This window comes from Panthera leo, chromosome A2 (assembly GCF_018350215.1).
Source record: "Panthera leo isolate Ple1 chromosome A2, P.leo_Ple1_pat1.1, whole genome shotgun sequence".
Taxonomy (NCBI): domain Eukaryota; kingdom Metazoa; phylum Chordata; class Mammalia; order Carnivora; family Felidae; genus Panthera; species Panthera leo.
In genome coordinates, this window is record NC_056680.1 from 80,713,139 (window position 1) to 80,733,224 (window position 20,086).

General features: G+C 38.7%; 2 protein-coding genes across 2 annotated transcripts in view; one reads left to right on the forward strand and one right to left on the reverse strand.

The window, feature by feature from the left end:
* Positions 1–20,086, forward strand: part of CCDC146 (coiled-coil domain containing 146) — a 115,295-nt gene that overhangs the window by 21,614 nt on the left and 73,595 nt on the right. The gene's annotated exons all lie outside the window — the stretch shown is intronic.
* FGL2 (fibrinogen like 2) lies at positions 13,812–19,546 on the reverse strand. The gene is made up of 2 exons (XM_042916129.1): positions 18,863–19,546; positions 13,812–16,384 (listed from the first exon to the last, which is right to left on the reverse strand). The coding sequence occupies exons 1-2, from the start codon at positions 19,476–19,478 to the stop codon at positions 15,678–15,680; spliced, it is 1,323 nt and encodes a 440-aa protein (XP_042772063.1). The 5' UTR covers positions 19,479–19,546; the 3' UTR covers positions 13,812–15,677.

A 20,086-nucleotide genomic window follows, 5' to 3' on the forward strand; every position in this document is an offset into this window, starting at 1 on the left:
TTGCAAGAATAATTTTTCAAGATCTTTTTTTGGCTGTCAAGAAACTTTAAACAGACTGATAATTTATTAAATAATACAGATAGGTTCATGTTTCCCATAAAGTTTTTGGTTTTTGTTTTAGTCTGACAGGTGGAAATTTTAAAATCTTTCCAGTATGGAAAAAGACTTTGGGAGGTGCCTGGAATGCACTTAAACATTTGGGATATTGACATGGCTAATACCTATTTACAAAGATTAAAGGTTTATATGAGGATCGTAAGAATACAAGCCATATTCCACTTTGCAAAGTAGATTAACACCCTTAAATTCAATCAGCAAAATCATACACTGCAGGAGTCCAGGGACACAGAAAAGAAAGTTCCATGTTAGGGGATCCTTATACTTGGCACTTTTATTAATTTTTTTATTAAAATTTTTTAATGTGTATTTTACTTTTGAGAGAGAGAGACAGAGTGTGAGCGGGTGAGGGGCAGAGAGAGAGGGAGACACAGAATCAGAAGCAGACTCCAGACTCTAAGCTGTCAGCACAGAGACCGACGCAGGGCTCGAACCCACCAACTGCAAAATCATGACCTGAGCTGAAGTCGGACGTTTAACCAACCAAGCCACCCAGGTGCCCCATCCTTGGCACTTTTAAAAATGAAAAACATGAAGATTGATTCTGGCCAGGAATCTGAGGTATTGTTGGAAAACTCTGCCATCTGAACAGGCTGTGATCAGTAGCAAGTGAGAGTCAGAAAAGAGTTGAAAATCGGGGACAAAAAAAAATTGGTAGCTCCTCTGCCTCCTTTTGGAGATTATTTTCCTTTACTCATTCTAAAAATCTTTACTGAGCATGGAGCACAGGCTAGACTTAGGGCTGGGAACCAGAGAAAAATGCCACAGCGGCCTTGCCCCAAGCAGCTCATCTGACCCTTCATCTGTGTGGTTAATTGTCCTTAATTTCCCTTTCTCTTTTTTGATTCTTTTACAGACATAATGAGGACCTAGCTTGTGTATGTGTGCCTGCTTGTGTTTATTTTTCATTATATGTTTAATAAAATTTGAATTACCTCTGTATTTTTCTTTGATTCTTTAGCTAAACTGTTGTAGCAAAGCGATTAAATATTAGAAATAATAATCTATATTCAGATGCTTGTTTTTTTAGTTGTCACTGCAAATGGATGTTGCTTTCTATTTTTTTAATATATTTATGTATTTTTGAGAGAGAGAGAGAGAGAGAGAGAGCGCACAAGCAAGGGAGGGACAGGGAGAGAGGGAGACACAGAATCTGAAGCAGGCTCCCGGCTCTGAGCTGTCAGCACAGAGCCCGATGCGGGGCTCGAACTCATGAACCGTGAGGTCATGACCTGAGCCAAAGTCAGACACTTAACTGACTGAGCCACCCAGGTGCCCCAGATGTTGCTTTTTAAAATAAGGATTAGGAAGAAATACTTAATGGTATAGTTTTCTCCTTTGAGAAAGTTCTTGGGAGATAAAGTAAGTTGGCTTTTGAAAGCTTGTCGCTCTCAGTAGAGAATGTGCATCTTGTGAAACAGTACCTTCAGAAACCCAAGAACTATTTGAATATACATTTGACTTTGAACAACATGGGGATCAGGGGTGCCAATCCTCCTGCACAGTTGAAAATCTACATATAGCTTGGCTCCCCCAAAATTTAACTACTAATAGCCTACTGCTGGCCTTACTAATGACATAGTTGATGAACACATATTTTGCATTATATGTATTATACACTGTATTCTTACAATAAAATAAATTAGAGAAAAAGAGTGTTATTAAGAAAATCATAAGGAAGAGAAAATACATTATAAGCACCTTACTGCGTTTATTGAAAAACTCCATGTGTAAGTGGACCCACGCAGTTCAAACTGATATTACAGCATGTGACAGGATTTCTTTCCATTTTAAGACTCAATAATATTCCATTGTATGTATATACCACATTTTGTGTATCCATTCATCTGTCTATGGACACTTGGGTGATTTCCACCTCTTGGCTATTGTGAATAATGTTGCTATCAACAGGTGTACAAATATCTCTTCAAGATCCTTGCTTTCAATTCTTTTGAAGATATACCTACAAGTAGGATTGCCAGATCACGAATCCTGTGTTTTCTGATCTTGTTATCATTGCTAAAGTGCTCTCCATAGAGGCTGTAATAATTTATATTTCCAGAAACAATAAATGAATGTGTCTTTACTCACACCAGCACTGTGTGCTATCTAACTTTTTGATCTTTGTCACTCTGGGGCTGTCCCTAGTTATTTGGTACTTGGCATGGGGCAGGGGTAGGAGTGTGGGGGTGTAGTGATAAGGGAAAGTGTATGGTGGCCTGAATGTGAGAACCTAATAAGGAGCCGGTTGAGAGTGTGGACTCTGGATTGGCTGGTTTGCATTTGAAAGTATACCTCTGGAAGGAGGATTCCTCTCAAAGTGGGGGAGGGGGACAATAAGGGAGGCAGGAGGCCAAGGCAAGGTGACTCAGGCATATTATCAGGTTGTCTAGAACAAGGTGTATCCGGCCAGCATAGTCACATAGTACAAATGTCAAAGCGGCAACTCTACAGAAGCTAGAAGCATGGATACTACAAAGACCCATTTGTACTTCTTTTTTTGTGAATTCTATTCACATTTTCTTTCCATTTTTCTATTCTGTAGTTTTTTTTTCTTATAGATTCATAGAAACTCTTTATACATTTAGAAAACAGGCCTTTGTGTGTAATATGCATTGCAAAAGGCTTTCAGTTTGTTGGGTTTCTTTTGAGTTAGCTTAAGGTGGTTTTTCTTTATGTGGAAATGTATTTATTTGGGCGGGAATTTATTTCTTAATGTGCTTTTCTTTTACAGCTTCAAATTCCATGTCATACTTTAAGAAGACCTTTGTTACTCTGAGATGATAAATTTGTTTCCTGTGTTTTCTCCTAGCATGTTGATAGTTTGAGTCATCATATTTTAACCTTTGTTCCATTGGGCATTTATGGTGCCATAAGGGCAAACAGAAAGGAGATGCCAGCAGCACGCTTAGAATCTAATGCCACGTCCAGTGCCTTCTGAGGCAAAAGTTCTTTACATATCCCCAGCCCATCCATACCCAGCGGACGCAAACAGGTGCACCAGGGTGCATCAGAGATACGAAATGAGGAGGTATAAGAATTACCTGACATCAAACCTCAGATTAAATGAATAGAGACTAGGGGCGCGTGGGTGGCTCAGTTGGTTAAGTGTCTGCCTTCGGCTCAGGTCATGATCTCATGGTTCCTGAGTTTGAGCCCTGCATCGGGCTAGTTGCTGTCAGTGCAGAGCCTATTTTGGATGCTCTGCCTCCCTCTCTTTCTCTGCCCCTTCCCTGCTGGTTCTCTCTCTCTCTCTCTCTCAAAAATAAATAAAAACATTTTTTTAAAAATTAAAAAAAAGAGAGACTATGCCATCTGAAAAGACTATGTCTAAGAATCAACAGGCTCAAAATATCTTAAATCTTAATGGCTTGGAAAAGAAAATCTCTGATCGGTGAGGGTGGGGGAATGGTTCCATAAAAATGGGTCTTTGTTCTACGTGTGCATGTCCTAGCCATGCAACCTTGAGCAATTCAATCTGGTTCTCTGAGTCTCATTTTACACTAATAGTACATTTCTCAGCATATTAGCCTTCAGGGGTACCTCAGTGTCTACCCTGGTGGTAGACAGTTTGTTAAGCTGCTTCTGTCACTCGTTTCTAGTGGAAACCTTACACAGAAGCACACTATGTAAAGCAGATTTGGATGTAGGGATGCAGAGGGGAAGGATGCAGAGGGGAAGGTCCCCTTCACATCTCCTGTCACCACCGGCATCACTGGGGAAACCCCATGCTCTGTACAGATAGTTTGTGAGCTGAATAAAACTGAGCTCTCTCCCACCTTAAAATCCATCTCAGCACAGCCTAAAGGAAACACAGATCTGCCTCCAGAAAGCCTTGGAAAGCACTCTGATTGTACGGAACGCTCCTTGGAGAACAGAGGAGAGAGTTCCACGGCATGTCATGCAGCAAAACCTCCTAAAATTCCTCGTCACAGCACATGCCTCTCCCACACGCCTCTAAGCCCCTCTTTAAAAACTTCCCTAGAAATTGTTTCCCTACACGCAAGCTGGTTTTTTTTTTTTTTTTTTTCCCTCCCTATCTCCACCCATCCTCTCCTTGATATCTTTGGCCATTTCATTATTTTGTAAAACAGTCTTCAGGGTTCCTTCTAATTTTCCTTCTCACCCCGTATCCCATTATCACCTCACAGACTCAGGCACAGAACTGAGCAATCAGGAGGTGGCAGGGGAGATAGTAGGTACTGTACTTAAATTTGAATTTTTCCTTCCCTTAGATTTTCTTGCCTAAGATTAAGTGTCACCTCCTTGACCATACAGGAAAATTCCTTTACAGTCTCCACCATTCCTTTCTTCTTTTTGTTATTGTCCCCGGTCACAGACTCCATGCTCCAGCCAAGTTAGACACATGATTGTTTTCTGAACTAGCTCCTGATTTTCCAACCTGCTGATTGATGCCTTTACTCATCCCATACCCAGCCCAGAAGTGGTCTCCTTCACATTTCTGGGCTTCATTGTTCTCATCTTTCAAGGAAAGCTCAGGTCCTATCTTTATCTTCAAGCATCCCTCTTCCTGACAAAGTGTCATCACTTTTGCTGCTGTCAGTTCCCTGGATAGTGCCTGTACCTTATCCCACTTACTATTTTCTTTCCTGTGTTTTAAACTAGTAGCCTTAGGAACATTGAAAGCAGGAAGCCTTTGCTGTTTGTCTTGATATTCCTAGCAAACTCTTAATTAGCTTACCATCTTGCGTGTAGCCAAGTCATCTTCAAAGAATGAATATTCATAGTAACTAGTTAGAGCCTTCTACTAAAAAAACCCCACAAAACACACACACACACACACACACACACACACACACACACACACACACTACTGAATCACTATTTTACAAAGCAAACTTAAAGAGGAAATGTCTTCCAACTTTCTGAATGCATTGAACCACATCGAGTCTACCTAAAACTTCAGAGATTTAAATGTCTAAAGTTAGAAATACCATGCCAGGTTGGAATCGTCATGCATCTATATGAATTTTATTTTTGCTGGCTGAGCCCCCAAACAGATATGTAGTGGGGAGGCAATGATTTTCAAATATTTTTTTGAAAACAAACCTGTCCTTTAAGTGAAATTTAAGGTGGACCCCCAAGATATGAAATTAAATCAGAACTATTTACTAGGCGAGCAGTGTTCCATACATCACACACTCTCCTGGCTTCTTCCTACCCTTGCTTTTTTTGGCATTCATGAACTATGTCTGCAGAACCTTAGGGACACAGTTTGAGAAGCTCTACTCTAGTTGTTCAACATGTTAAACACCAACTCCGTATTCATCATACAAATGTCAGTCTTCCTGTCCATCTTGCATAGCTACCCATGCTATGAGAGCCTCTGTAGATTTGCAATCGTTGACTTGATCAGATAAAGAGAAAATTTTTACTTGAATATAGAACAGAAATAGAAAGTCACCATCACTAACACCATTCATTCGTAAGTGATGTTTACATTTTTAAAGAATTATTTTATGTAACAAATGAAAATAAGAACTTTGGCATTTACATGAGAGATCTTTTGGCTTCCAAAGAACTTACAAAGTGCTTTGTACTTAAGCAGAATGTTTTCATCAGTGAATTCTGCCATGTAACCATGGAAGTAAAATAGTGTTTGGAGAGCATAGAATATTTGTTTGGCCTTTTCTGTCAGAGTTGTTATAAATTCTGACTTCGCTGCAGGAAGAAAATAAATTTTAACTGCTAGGTTAAGTAGAGACATTAACACCCTTGAAAATGTATTAATTTTTAAAATATCTCCTGTCACCAGAATATTATGTAATTGTGTTGTTAAGATACAAAAAAAATATGCCTCACCTTAAATTGAGATTTAATTGGAATCATTTTCCACTTGAAAAATTCACATAGAAAGTCAGAGCAGGGGTGATACTGAAATTTACTTATGAGTGTACTTTACCATGGAATCACCATAGGTAATTTGTCATGCAAAATTAGCCCATTTCATGAGAAATATACCAAGAAAGCCAGGAAAGCTGAAAATGGGTAATGGTCTACAGATGATCAACAAGTTTTAGGGAACAGAGGTTGGTTTAATTGTTGGGCTTTTTTTTTCAGGGAAGACTTTAGTTAAGTGTAAAACATTTCCTCCCTATTGCAACATTACTCACAGCAGAGAAAACATTGGAAATGCTCCAAGGAAAGTGTCCAGCACAAGACTGGCACTCAGCATGTGACAGCTGCTTATCATTATTAGAATTCAGAAGGAAGAATCTCTAAACAAAAATTTAAAAAGGTTACTTAATTAACTGGTAAAAATTTGATACTACAGTTACTGAATGGGAAATAAATGTAAGCAAACAGTTTCGTGGACCCGTCTTTGGATAAACTTGTACATGAGCACAAACTATTTGCTTCTTGCAGGAAATGAGAAAGCCAATTTCCAGAGATAGAAACTGAACGAGTTTTCAAATTCTGCATGATTCCCAAATAAGATGAACCTTTGTATAAGGCCTTTTGTAAGAGAGAAGCAATTTGTCTTAAATGGCATCATCCTTAATTACTTGAGAAAACTTTGAATGCTAGAGATTAGACTCAGATTTTGAGAGTTTATATAATTACTATTTAGAAAAAGTCTCATTCAAAATACTTTGATAAACATATAGCATCATGCTATACACACAGTAGGCAAATAATAAATATTTCTATTAAAATAATAAACATGAATGTAATATCAAGTATTTTAAGAGGCTAAGACAAAAAGGCTACTTATTTTTAAATATGATTTTTTTGGAAGAATTTATATCCTGAGAGGTATAGTGTGGGTTTCCTTCTGAAAATTGCTAATAAAATAATGCAGATCTTTTTGAGATACCTTGTGATGTCTAGGAAGATGCTGATCACAAGTTAGCTAGATCATAGTTTTCGTTTTGGTTTACCCCTGGGACTTTAGGTGAGCAAAAGTGCCGAGGCAGAATTGAATATGGACATGGGAACAGCAGGCTGCTGACCTGACAGCAGTTGTCAAAGAGTAAAAGGAGCAAAGGAGAAAGAGCCAGGCTATGGGCTTGTGGAGGAAAAGAGAGACAGGAAAGAAATATTCCAGTTCAAGGAATAACAGCAGCATGAATCCATAGAATTTGTTACAGGGGATTTAAAGAAAACTATCTGAAGTTCTTTTATATCAGTCTATTTTATTTTTTTAAGTTTATTTATTTATTTTGAGAGAGCTCAAGCGAGAGCAGGGGAGGGGAAGAGAAAGAGGGAGACAGAAAGAATCCCAAGCAGGCTCTGTACTGTCAGTGCAGAGCCTGATGTGAGGCTCAAACTGATGAACTGTGAGATCATGACCTGAGCTGAAATCAAGAGTCAGATGCTTAACTGAATGAGCCACCCAGGCGTCCCAATGTCAGTCTGTTTTAAATAGCATTGTTCAGGGGTGCCTGGGTGGCTCAGTCATTTAAGCGTCCGACTTCAGCTCAGGTCATGATCTCACGGTTTGTGGGTTCAAGCCCCGTGTCAGGCTCTGTGCTGACTGCTCAGAGCCTGCAGCCTGCTTCAGATTCTGTCTCTGGCTCTCTCTGCCCCTCCCCCACTTGTGCTCTGTCTCTCTGTCTCTAAAATAAACATTAAAAAAATTAAAATAAATAAATAAATAAATAGCATTGTTCAAAATATGGTAGCTATTGGCTCATGGTGATTTTTTTTTTTTTTGTATTGACTTTTGACTCTATGAGCTGCATATCTAATTTATTTCAGTGGGCAGGTTTCCTTGCATATTATAGCATGTGTTACAAATAGCATACATAAGCCTGCATGTGTATCATACATGTTCATCAGTGTGTATATGTGTGCAAACACACACAAGGGGAACCTACCCATATACAGAGGACTACACCCATTTCCAGCTTGACCCAACATTAAGTAAAAATTGCCTGTCAGATTCATTTATAGCCATTCTAGTGTTAACACTTTGAAAGCCATTAGAAACAGAAGATTTTGGTTATTGCTAACTGGGATAACTTTTGGAAAATGTTTTTGAAAGAAACAAGCCTTGACATCATTAATGTCTCTAAACTAAAGAGTAAGGATACCTGGGTGGCTCAGTCAGTTAAGTGTCTGACTTCGGCTCAGGTCATGATCTCACGATTCATGGGCTTCGAGCCCCGCATCAGGCTCTGTGCTGACAGCTCAGAGCCTGGAGCCTGCTTTGGATTCTGTGTCTCCCTCTCTTTTTTGCCCCTCCTCTGCTCATGCTCTGCCCCTCTCTCTCTCAAAAGTAAATAATGAAAAAACAATCATTACACTGTTAACAAAGAACATTTTTGGTCTGTGGCCTAGTTCATAATTCTCTTGCGATATATATATATATATATATATATATATATATACACACACACACACACACACACACACACACACACACATAAACACACCGTATCCTACATCACAGCACTCCAACTTCACAAGGTGCTGTGTCCCAGAAGATGCAGTATCTGAGACTTCAATAGGTGACCCTCCTCCCTTCTCTGTGAAGTGACAGCCTAAGTCACAAGCAATGATTTATAGAATACCATTTACAGAATACAGTACTCGCTTATAAGACATGTAGTAATTTGGGGCATATGGGTAGCTCAGTCAGTTAAGCATCTGACTCTTGATTTCAGCTCAAGTTATGATCTCACAGTTTGTGACTTTGAGCCCCGCGTCGGGCTCTGTGCTGACAGTGCAGAGCCTGCTTGGGACTCTGTCTCTCTCCCAATCTCTCTGCCCCTCCCTTGCTCTCTCTCTCTCTCTCTCTCTCTCTCTCAAAATAAATAAATAAACATTAAAAAAAGACATTTAGTTTCTCAACAAAATACTGTTGCTGACAGAAGCAAGAAAAAGCACATCTAAATCTAAAATAATCTAGAGAAAGTTGTGATTCCAGTGGGAATAAATCTCTGCCCTCTCCATAAGGCAGCAGCCCTGTGACCTCTGAAAATGACCTAGTTTCAGGGTGGGCAGGGTGGGGGGAATGCAGCTGTGCTGGTTCCTCCTTATCTCCAACTTTTCTTCTGTGAGAGTCTTTGCTCCATGTACACTTACTAGGTTATCTCATTGAGGCCCATGGATGCCTTACCATCTACATTCTCGTATTTCTAAATATAGACCTGCATTTCTGAACCCTAGATGTCTTCTCCGTACATCATGCTCTCAAAATGCCATCCGCTGGGATGGATTATCGATCTCTGAGCTTAGAATGTTCAAAACTGCTGATCACCACCCCTCACCCCACGCCAGCTACCGGACATGCTCTCCCTGCAGCCTTCCCCACCTCAGTGAACAGCAGCTCCGTCCCTCACAGTTGCTCAGGCCAAAGTCCTGTCGTTTTCTGTGATCCCTCTGATCTTTTCACCATCCACCCCCCCACCCTCTCTCACCGCCCCCCCCCCGCCCCCGCCCCCACCGATCTCTGGTCAGCAAATTCTGTCAGCTTTGCCTGCAGGACTTACTTCCCTGCAACCACCGTGGTGCACATCTCTCTCCAAGATCATTGCAAACACTGTCAGATGACTGTTCGTGATTCAGTCGTATTCTCCACTTAACAACCAGAGTGGCCCTTTTCAAAGTGGGTGAGATCATGTACCTCCTCTGGTCAAAACCCTTAAGGCTTTTACCTATGTGGAGGAAAAGGCAAAATTCTTACCATGACTTTTAAGGTCTAGATGGTCTGACAGCTGCCACGACACCCCAGCTCCCCAGCTCCTCTGGTCTCATCTTCCAACCCCCCTCTGTCTTAGACTGTCTGCTTTTCCTACACTGGCCTCCTGGCGGAACCTAAAACAGGCCAAGCACCTTTGCACCTGATGCTCCTTTGGCCTGGATATCTTCTCCCAGCCATCTGTCTGGCACATTCTCTCATATCTTTAAGACTGTTCAAATGTCACCTCTTCAGGGAGGTCTCCCCAGACTGCCTATGTAAAATAGAATCCTTCCTCTCATACTCCTTATATCCCTTATCCTGTTTAATTTTTATGGCATTTTAATATATTGTTTATTTATTCATCTCCTCTGATAAGATATAAACTCCCTGACTACAGGGATTTTGGTAACTGATGTATCTCTGACTTCCTAAAACACATGGTATCCACTCAGTAAATGCTTTTTTGAATGAATTACACCTGAATCCACTTCAACATTTCTATCTCCACAAGGCTTTACGTTCCAAGACATTTCTGGCTTCTTTTTTTAGTTAGCGTGAGCTGCTGTCGAAACTAGGTTTTCGTTAACTAATCAAATGAACTATTAGAAGCAAACACCTCTGCTCAAGCTAGCCCACAGAATCCAGAACTTCTGGTAAATATACCCATATCAATAGATCCGGTCTCATCTGAAATTCTGTTTTTTGCTTCCTTAGTCAAGCAACCTCAAAATCTGTCCCCACATGTATTCCCCAGCTTTCTGCTGATAAAAATTCACAAATTTGTATAAAGGCTTCTCCTCCAATTTGACGTCATAATTTACATGACAGCATGCCCTGATTACAGGTCTGGAGAGGCTGAGGAGTGGGATGAAGGAGCCTCACGGAGAATGAGATCTCTCCCTCAGAAGAGAAAGCAACACTCTTGCAACAGGATGAGCCTCCTCAGTGTGGGGAGAGGGGCCACTTCAAGGAGCAAAGGTGGCTCATCACATTTGGGAATTCAGGGGAGTGAGTTCTCCAAGTATACCCAATTTCCCTCATTTCTATTCTCACTTCCAACTATTCCCAATCAGTAAACAAAAGAAACCTGGCATAAATACGATTCAGTAGACATTGCATTTTGGCAAGACACAGGATGAAATTAGTTGGGATTCAGCCAACTCTCTTGTCACCTCTGGGGAGAGGGAGGAGATTGGAATTAAAGGTGGTCTAGAAAGGGGTCTTTAGTCTCATTGTAATTTTTTTAAATTAAACCATTCATGAATTTGGTATGATTAAAATTAATTTCAAAATTATAATATGGTATAAGAAGTATGAAAAAAACACTTTTTTTCTTTAGGAACACGGGTAGAACAATCACGGTGTGTTCTGGTACTGTCATGTGTGGTATGGACACAGAGGCACGGTCCCAGAACCCCTTCTAAATTAGAGGTTTGCCAGTGTATGTATGTATCCAGTCTATAGTATATCTGATCCTCTCTTGCCAACTTTCCCCCTGGCTTCAACCACTTCTCGCCTGTGTTCACAATCTCCCAAATCCTCAGATTTGACAGTATCTGCTCCTTCCCCAGTTATAACTCCAGCTTCCTCAGACTACAGCTCTCTTTGGTAACATATTTATGAACCACTTTGAATAACAACACTGTCACAAATTGGCTTTACATCCTAGCCAAACAGATTGATTTCAAGGTAGAACCCAGACAATTGTTGAATAATGTACATATAATAAGGAATATATAGGATGGTATAGGACCGAAGAAGAGGGGTACCAACCCCCTCCTAATGTTACCAGAACAGAATGCCCAAAAGAGGTAACTATTTAGGAGAAGGGAGAGGAGGATGGGGAGAAGGTGATACATATATATATTCTAGGTGCTTCGTATGTTATCCTCTCAATAACTCTATTGGGCAGATTCTACTGTTATCCATTTAAAAATTTTGTTTATTAAATGTTTTTATTTATTTTAGAGAGAGAGAGAGAGAGAGAGAGAGAGAGAGAGAGAGAGAGAACAGTGGGGGAGGGGCAGAGAGAGAGGGAGATGCAGAATCTGAAGCAGGCTCCAGGCTCCAAGCTGTCAGCACAGAACTCAACACGGGGCTCAAACTCACCAACTGGGAGATCATGACCTGAGCCGAGGTCAGATGCTTAACAACGGACTGAGCCACACAGGTTCCCCTACTGTTATCATTTTATAACTGAAAGAACCAAAGGACTGTGAGATTAAGTGCCCCGACTGTTATCCATTTTATAACTGAAAGAACCAAAGGACTGTGAGATTAAGTGACTGTGTTTGTGATCCCACAGCTTGCAGATGGTAGAGCTGAAATTCAAACCTAACAAGTCCAGCTTCTGAGTCCCTGCTCTAGATCACAAGCAGTAAGAAGACAAAACTCTGGTAGAGGATGGCCTTCTATCTAGACCAAGGGAACAGTATACACAGAATAATGAAAACTTCAGGGAATGTGGGGATTGTGCAAGAACAGGGGGTTTATTTGCTGGATTTATCATATAGGAAATGAGCAGTTGTTGGAAGGTTTTAAGCAGGGCAATAATATGATAACAACTGTATTTTTAAATAGTCTCTCTGACAGTGAAATGGAGGGTGGAAACTGGATGCATGGGTTACTCTGAGAAAGCATTTGCATTATCCAAAGGAGTTGATGAGGGCTGAGCCAGCAGGAATGTTAATGATGGGAAAAGATGGAGCTAAATGCTGCAAAACAAAACGGAAACTTTTGTATTTCAAAGGTGTCAACAGTATGCTGGAGGGAAGTGAGATAATGGTCTTCCTGTTAATGAAATAGAACTCATTAAAGTCTTCAAAAAGAGTCAAAGGTAAAGTCTAGTTAGGTGAACATTATGCAACTTTTCAGACAAGAGTAAATATATAAATATTATTTTACTAACAATATTTAATGTTTCCATATTGCAGAAATAAATAGATGTGAAGATTAAATCTTTTATTTTATAGGGTGGTTAAAAGACATGAGACATAAACTTATTTATACATAAAAGAAAAGAAGAACTCTAAATAAAAGCTTATCATGATGACATTACCCATCACTTTTACTTTTAAAACCTTTCCCTGGGTAGCCACTCAAAAATAAGACCAGCAAATTTTGTTACTAGAGTATGTTTTATACTTTGTATATTTAAGCTCTTTATTGGACAGATGTGTCATTCATTCATTTGAAGCATTACTGCCTATAGGAAAAATTTGATTTTTCTTCTTAGCAATGAGTGGATCAGTTTCACTTGGAATTTCTTTTTTTTTTAAGGACTTCTATTTTCACTTATATATTCTTTTTTTTTTTTTTTAAGGTTTATGTATTTTTGAGAGAGAGAGAGAGCACAAGCAGGGGAGGGGCAGAGACAGAAAGGGAGACACAGAATCCAAAGCAGGTTCCAGGCTCTGAGCTGTCAGCACAGAGCCCGACACAGGGCTTGAACTCACAGACCAGGAGATCATGACCTGAGCGGAAGTCAGAGGCTCAACCGACTGAGCCACCGAGGTGCCCCTCAGTTGGAATTTCTAAGGACTAGTTTTAGTCAACATTTTCAAAGAATGATAAAGTTTAGAAATAAAGTCTTATTAAGATAACAAATATTAGCCTTTAAAATGGAACCAATTTGTTAATAATCAATCCACATTTGTGAACATTAGCACATATTAGTGAATAACTATGTTAAAGCAAAACGCTCTTTCAGATATAATCTATTTCCATCAACATGTTAAAGATTAGCAAAGCATAAAATATATTTTATAAATGACATGAAATGATAAAGTATAAAATACATTTTATAAATGACATGAAATGATTTCAAGAAGGAATTTCTATGTCACAGAATTTTTTATTGGAAAAGTGTCATAAAAGTATAATAGAAATAAAATTTGATCCTTTGAAATAAGTGGAAAGATAAAAGGCAGCTTTTGAGTATTTACATGGATTAATGGATTATTTGGCAAATCTTCTGAAATGATAATCTCATTCCCATTATATCAGTGGATACTCGCTTTATGAGCTATTTTTCTTTAGAACTGTATTTTGCGAAGAGTCCGTATATTTTCCTTTTTTCAGTGTGAGAAATAGAAGTTTGAGAGGATCAGATCCTGCTTCATGAGTCCATTTTTGATCATGGGAATTGACTTAAACTTATGCATATATCAACAATTACATATAGTAAATGAAAATTCTATGTGAAATAAATACATTGTATAAAATAAAAATCTTCTTAATCTTTTTTTAAAAAAACAAAAAAGAATAAAAGTGTAAATCAGTTACATTTACATCTGTTATACTACTGAGTAGATATGAAGCTTTTGAAATGTACCATGATATTTTGTATTTTGGCTGTCACAATTCTCTTTGCATTTCTCTTGCCTTAATACTTTAATAGTATTCATAATAACTTAATTTTCATCATGTGTACCTGAAAACTTTGTATGTCATATATTTTTAAGAGTATCTTGCTTCTTTTTGGTTAGAATTTTCTATAAAGGGCAATATTTGAAAAGTTTGTTTCCTAAAGCTACTATCCTTAATTATTTTCAAATTATGAGTAAAGTTGCATCTTTTTGAGTATATTTTGAGTTACTGTGGTAGAAACAAACTAGAAATTAAAGATTGAATACATTTCTATGACTCACATACACTATAGTGTATTGTTTCAAATTTTATTCTAGAGTATATTTTAAATGTTCAACAGAATACCACTGTTCTCTCTGAAATGATCCCTTTTTTACAATGATTAAATTTAACACACTATTTTTTTAATAATCTGTAAAAAATGGTCTGCACTCCAGAATTAGTGAATTATAAAAGCTTCATATATTTTAGTTTGGTTAAAAAAAATAAACACCTGTATTTAAATTTTCTGATAAGAATATAAGCAATACACCAGTTAGGGTTAAGATATACATAATATTTGAACTACTATTCTATATATATCAAAATACATATGTCTTATAAAACTTAGCTTTCTATGAAGTGAATCACTTAATGAAAATATTGCTTTGGATATAAATGCTTTGGCCCTCAGAGTAATCTAGTCTATAAATAAATGCTTCATTCCCCACCCACACCTACCCTTCCAAAAGAAAGCTTACCAGTAGTCATGCACAGTAATGAGCAATCTTAAATTAAAAACTGTTGTGCAATCAAAGCAAAGGAAGCTAATTTTTATAGTAAAGCAGTTTTAACCATCCAACACCTAAAGAGTTATCAACTGTGAATTAATAACCTTTAAATCATGGTCTTTAAGGTTGAATTAATTTTCTGAATGCTTTTAGGAGTGACATTATGCTACCACCAAAATATTTTAAATGACAAATATTTTACATTTCACAAATAGTACATGAACAGGTTTAATTACATGTATTTCCCTTTGTCTGGGAGCTAAAATGCTCTAGGGTCTTCCTGACCCAAAAGAAATGCCATAAATCGAGAAGGTTTATCTCAGAATGAGGATTAAGGTATTTAGAGACATAAAGAGCCAATAACTGACTATAGCCTGAAAAAAAGGTATTTAAATCACAATCAAAATACAGATTACTTGTGTAAAAATCCAGCCTGCTAAAGAAACAATGATTTCATAATTATAGCAAGTAACATAAGTAAATAGAAAATCTTTCAATTAATAGAAATTAAGGGAATCATAAATCTAATGTGTAATTCTCAACACTCCCAATTGCTTTGCAAATATTCATCTGGATAACAGTATAACAGCAACAAAAGACGCCTATAAAATGTGTGCTTTTTCAGCTTTATTTCAAATGCTGTGTAGCATAAGAACCTATTCCTAGAGATAAATTTTTAGTCATAGTAAAGGAGTATAAAACATATTCCAAAGTGCTCAAGGAATTAATTGCCCTATTAGGTAATAAATACCCAGAGGAATGAGTTTAGTGATTTATGGCTTAAAGTGCTTGGGTCTCAGCATCATTTTAGCCTCTTTGAAGGAGGACTTGTAGCCACCAGGGTGTGCCTCAGTTATACCAGGCCAGGTGCCCCAGAAAATCCCATTACGGACACCTCTATATTTTTGGTGATAATATTTGCCATTTAAGTTTGCAGAAAGACATGCATCAAACCACCAGCCTGAACTGTAATAGAGCCCACAGTTCCCAGAGGGGTACCGATCATTGTCTCTATCTGGGGTGGTGAAATACTTCAGATCATGGTTGTAATGTTTACTGAAATGTAAGGCATCTCCAGCTGTGCCGTTATAATTACCGATGTGCAAACGGTATTTGAGAAACTCGTTGGCCACGTAAAATTGATCATACAAGGCATAGAGTTTGACACCATTAAAGTCTTCAAGATCAATTCTTAGAATCATTTCTTTACTTTTGGTCAAAAGATGAATTTTATCGTTCCCCAGCCAAAATTCTCTTCTGAGGTTCCCAAAGCCTACTTTGTAGTCTTGCCATGTTCTGGTGAAGTTGGTACTTCCATCGAGACGTGCCTGCAGCACTGTCCAGCCTCCCCCCATGGTCTCCATGTCACAATAAACTTCGAAGCTACTATTTTTGGGATCCGGTGTGACTCTGTAGGTCTCACTGCTTCTTTTGCCTATTGTGTAGTAGTCAGAGCAATCTTTATATATTAGATGTTGAACTGAAGGGGGAAGAAGAGAAAGACATTGGATTTTGTTACTAAAAATGATGCATATGAAGAATTCTTTATATGTACAAAAGCAGTTTGATAATTTAGTCAGTGGTGTTCATGAAACCTTGCTCTGCAAAATTTACTTGAACCTGTTTAGCAAATGTTTATTAAAGCCTCAGAATAAGAACTTGGTGCTGTAAAGCAGACAAGGCTCTCCAACATACTCTTGGTTGGTAATAATAGTAACAATATTCACAAAAAACAACAACGAAGTCAATGAAATAGTTTTGGTAATTTAGTAATACTTAGTGAGTGCTACTTATGTGTTCTAGGCATTCTGCCAAAGACTTGATAACATTTTCACACTTAGTCTGCACGTTGACCTTATGATGTAGGTATTATTTCCAGTCTGCAGGTGAGGATACTTAGTTAGGGTCAAAGAGAACCAGTGGCTTGGTCAACTTCACAGAAGCATTAAGTGGTAGAGCCAAGGCACGTACTGAGATCTGGCTGGCTGTAAAGCTTGTTCTTGTAACTACTGCATTCCTTGGTCCTAAAGGTCAGATGCTTCCAACCCTTCTAGAACTGCATTCCATGTTTACAGAAGAAGCAGAGTTTCTATTTCCTTTCACCTAACGGGGCTGATATCCTCTTCTGCCAGAAAGTTTTATAGGATATGTTCCAAATTATGTATTAAAATTCTAATGTACAGACTTGATCATAAATTCATATTTATTTTACTTTCTTGACAACTAAATTAAGAAGCTCAAGTAAAAAAAAGATTTTTTTCAATAATATACCAATATCCTTTTTTTAATGCTTCCACGCATACATTTGCAAACTTTTCTCTTTCCAATATTTTATTTAAATTCAAGTTAGTTAATGTATAGTGTAGTTTTGTTTTCTGCAGAATTTAGTGAGTCATCGCTTACACACAACACCCAGTGCTCATCACAACATGTACCCTCCTTAATGCCCAGCACTCATTTAGCCCATCTCCCCACCTCCCCTCCAGCAACCCTCAGTTTGTTCTCTGCAGTTAAGAGAGAACTTATGGTTTGCCTCCCTCTCTCTTTTTGCCTTATTTTATTTTTCCTTCCCTTCCCCTATGTTCATCTGTTTGTTGCTTAAATTCTACATATAAGTGAGATCATATGGTATTTGTCTTTATTTGACTAACTTATTTCACTTAGCATCATACTCTCTATACCAACATTCTTATTCTGAATTTATTATCTGGAACGTATTTAGCCGGTGTTTCACATGTTTGGTTTCTAGAAAAGAACAACAGGTGGTTATGTTCAGGATGGTTCTGTAGGAATCAAATACAGGTATTTACTCTTAGATAATTTTTATAAGGATTTGGGCCAGATAAAGTAAGTTACTACTCAAAACAAAATCTGTTCATGTGTATTTAGAACTCAAAGTATTTCAACATTTCCCCTAAACTCTTAGTATAAAAATAGACGGTAGAATTTTGTTCATATCATTACAAGCTGCCATGCAGCAGCAAATCTAGTGTGCACCCAGGGATGTCACAGATGTGAACTTCTGCCTTGCCATTCAGGGTATGTTCAGATATGGGCTGGCAGGAGTATTAGCAACAGTGGTCCTTGAAAGCCCCACCTTCAGATCCCTAGCAGATTCCTTGGGGATGGAGCACACATGAGATGCTTGTTCCAAATGAATGTGATCTCCATCCCAGGCACCATATCCCTTCAACCTTACATGCATGGTAAGTGGAGGTCCTAATGCAGAGATGGCTTTCCAAAGTGTAACAAGACCATCAGCAGCAGTGAATCAGGTGGAAAGCCAGCACTTGGAGGAACCAGTGCCACAGCTAGAAGTTTGTGGGCACAGTAGGTAACTAAGTTTGTGGTCTTCTGTCATGCCAAAACTCTCCCCTTAAAATGTTTTTGTGCCACTCAAAGCAAAAAGTTTTGCACACACATGAAGCCATATAGCTGCTTTTATTCCATTTATAAAATCTCCTGTTTTCACTAGATATTTGGGATTATGATTGGCAGATAAGTTAAAATCTTGCAAAGATTTCCTGTGGCCACATGAGAGTAGTCAGCCAACCACAGGAAACTGACTTCCAATGAACAAAGCACAGCTGGAAATACTGCCTTATCTGTGTTGTCTTCAAACACTTCAATGAGGAGATATGAGAAGTGAAATGCAGTAAAATATTAAGAAATAATATCTCTCTACTTTGGTTTGTGTGTAGCTCTGGCATTAACAAACAAGATCTTTGAAATTGAAAGTGCTTTCTAATGGATACAGAATTATGATTTTTGTAATTAATTCTTATTTCTGTGGTCACATTTGCAAAGATATTAGTTTTTCCTGTACTACCTTGATGAATAAAAGGCTTAATTTCTTTCATCTGTCCTTTGTCTAACTTCTTTGCAAAAGTTAATGATTATAGATCCTGTCTAGCTATATAATATTCATGAACAGATGGTAAGAAGACATTATACATACCTGGACGTGACTGTATTTCTTCTTGATTGGGACACTTAGATGAACACTTGCCATCCAAACTATTGACTACAAATGTTAGATTTGCCACTTTGCTGTCCACATAATTTTCTATGTTGTTCATATTTACAAGGTTGAGCTTCTCCAGGCGACCCTGAAGCACATCGATCTCCTCCTTTGCATTCTTTAGGTCAGAGGACAGCTTGTTAACCTCACTCTCTAATTCTCGAACTCTGTTGTCATCGGCTTCTCCTAGCGCTCCTGGGCTAGGTAACAGCCGTCCATTTCTGCCCGGGTCTCGGCTGTCGTCAGCTTGCAGTTTGCAGTCTTGGCAAGATTTCTTGAGGCTATTTACCATTTCCTTGAGGTTCTGGACTTCCTTGAACACCTCCTCGATCCTGCCGAACTGCTTCGGGAGCTGAATGGTCAGTGGCGGCAGGCTCACCTGGTAGGGGCATTCGCTCCCCTCCTCGCATTTCCCTCTGCTTTCTAGTCTCACCGGGCAGGCATCCTTGGCCATTTCATCTTTAATTTCCTCCGTTTCATTGTTCGCCACAACCAAAACGCCATAAGCCGCAAGGACAGCCGAGCTCAGCCCCCACCAGTTGGCTAGCTTCATCGTTGCTCGGCGGCGGCGGTGGCCCTCACCCCAGCGGGGACGCGTGCGGGCCGGCGCTGTTTTAATAGCCGCAGCTGCCTGCCTGAGTCAGGTTTTCTGTGTTCTCAGAAAAGGGCGGGAGCGCTTGCATCACCAGTTTCAGAATCACAGAGGAAGAGGAGACTGTCCTCTTTACACGCAGCTTGCCAAAACCTGTTATTTATTCTCAAAATAATACGCATCAGAATTACTGTGGTTGCCTGGGTGTACAGATTCCTCAAGTTTCACTTTTACCATTTAGTTTATGAAGCACCAGAAAAATCTTGGATTTCAAAATAATTATGCTTGAAATAAATTGTACTTAATGCCCCTGGAAAAACTAGCTTTTAAAGATAAAAAAAAAAATTAATGTGCTAGTTACCCAGACTGAAGAACAGAAAGTTTACAAAAATGGAAATGGTCTTTTTTTCCTTTGTAGAATGGGGTGAGTCATCGGGGATTCTGTATATTCTTCATGTTGGAGTTTCAGGTGAAATGTTAAGCACTTAAATTTTTTTGTTAATATGGCAAAAAGTGCAGCTTTCAGACTCATGCCATGCACTTTTGTTTCATCTATTTGAAAAACAGAA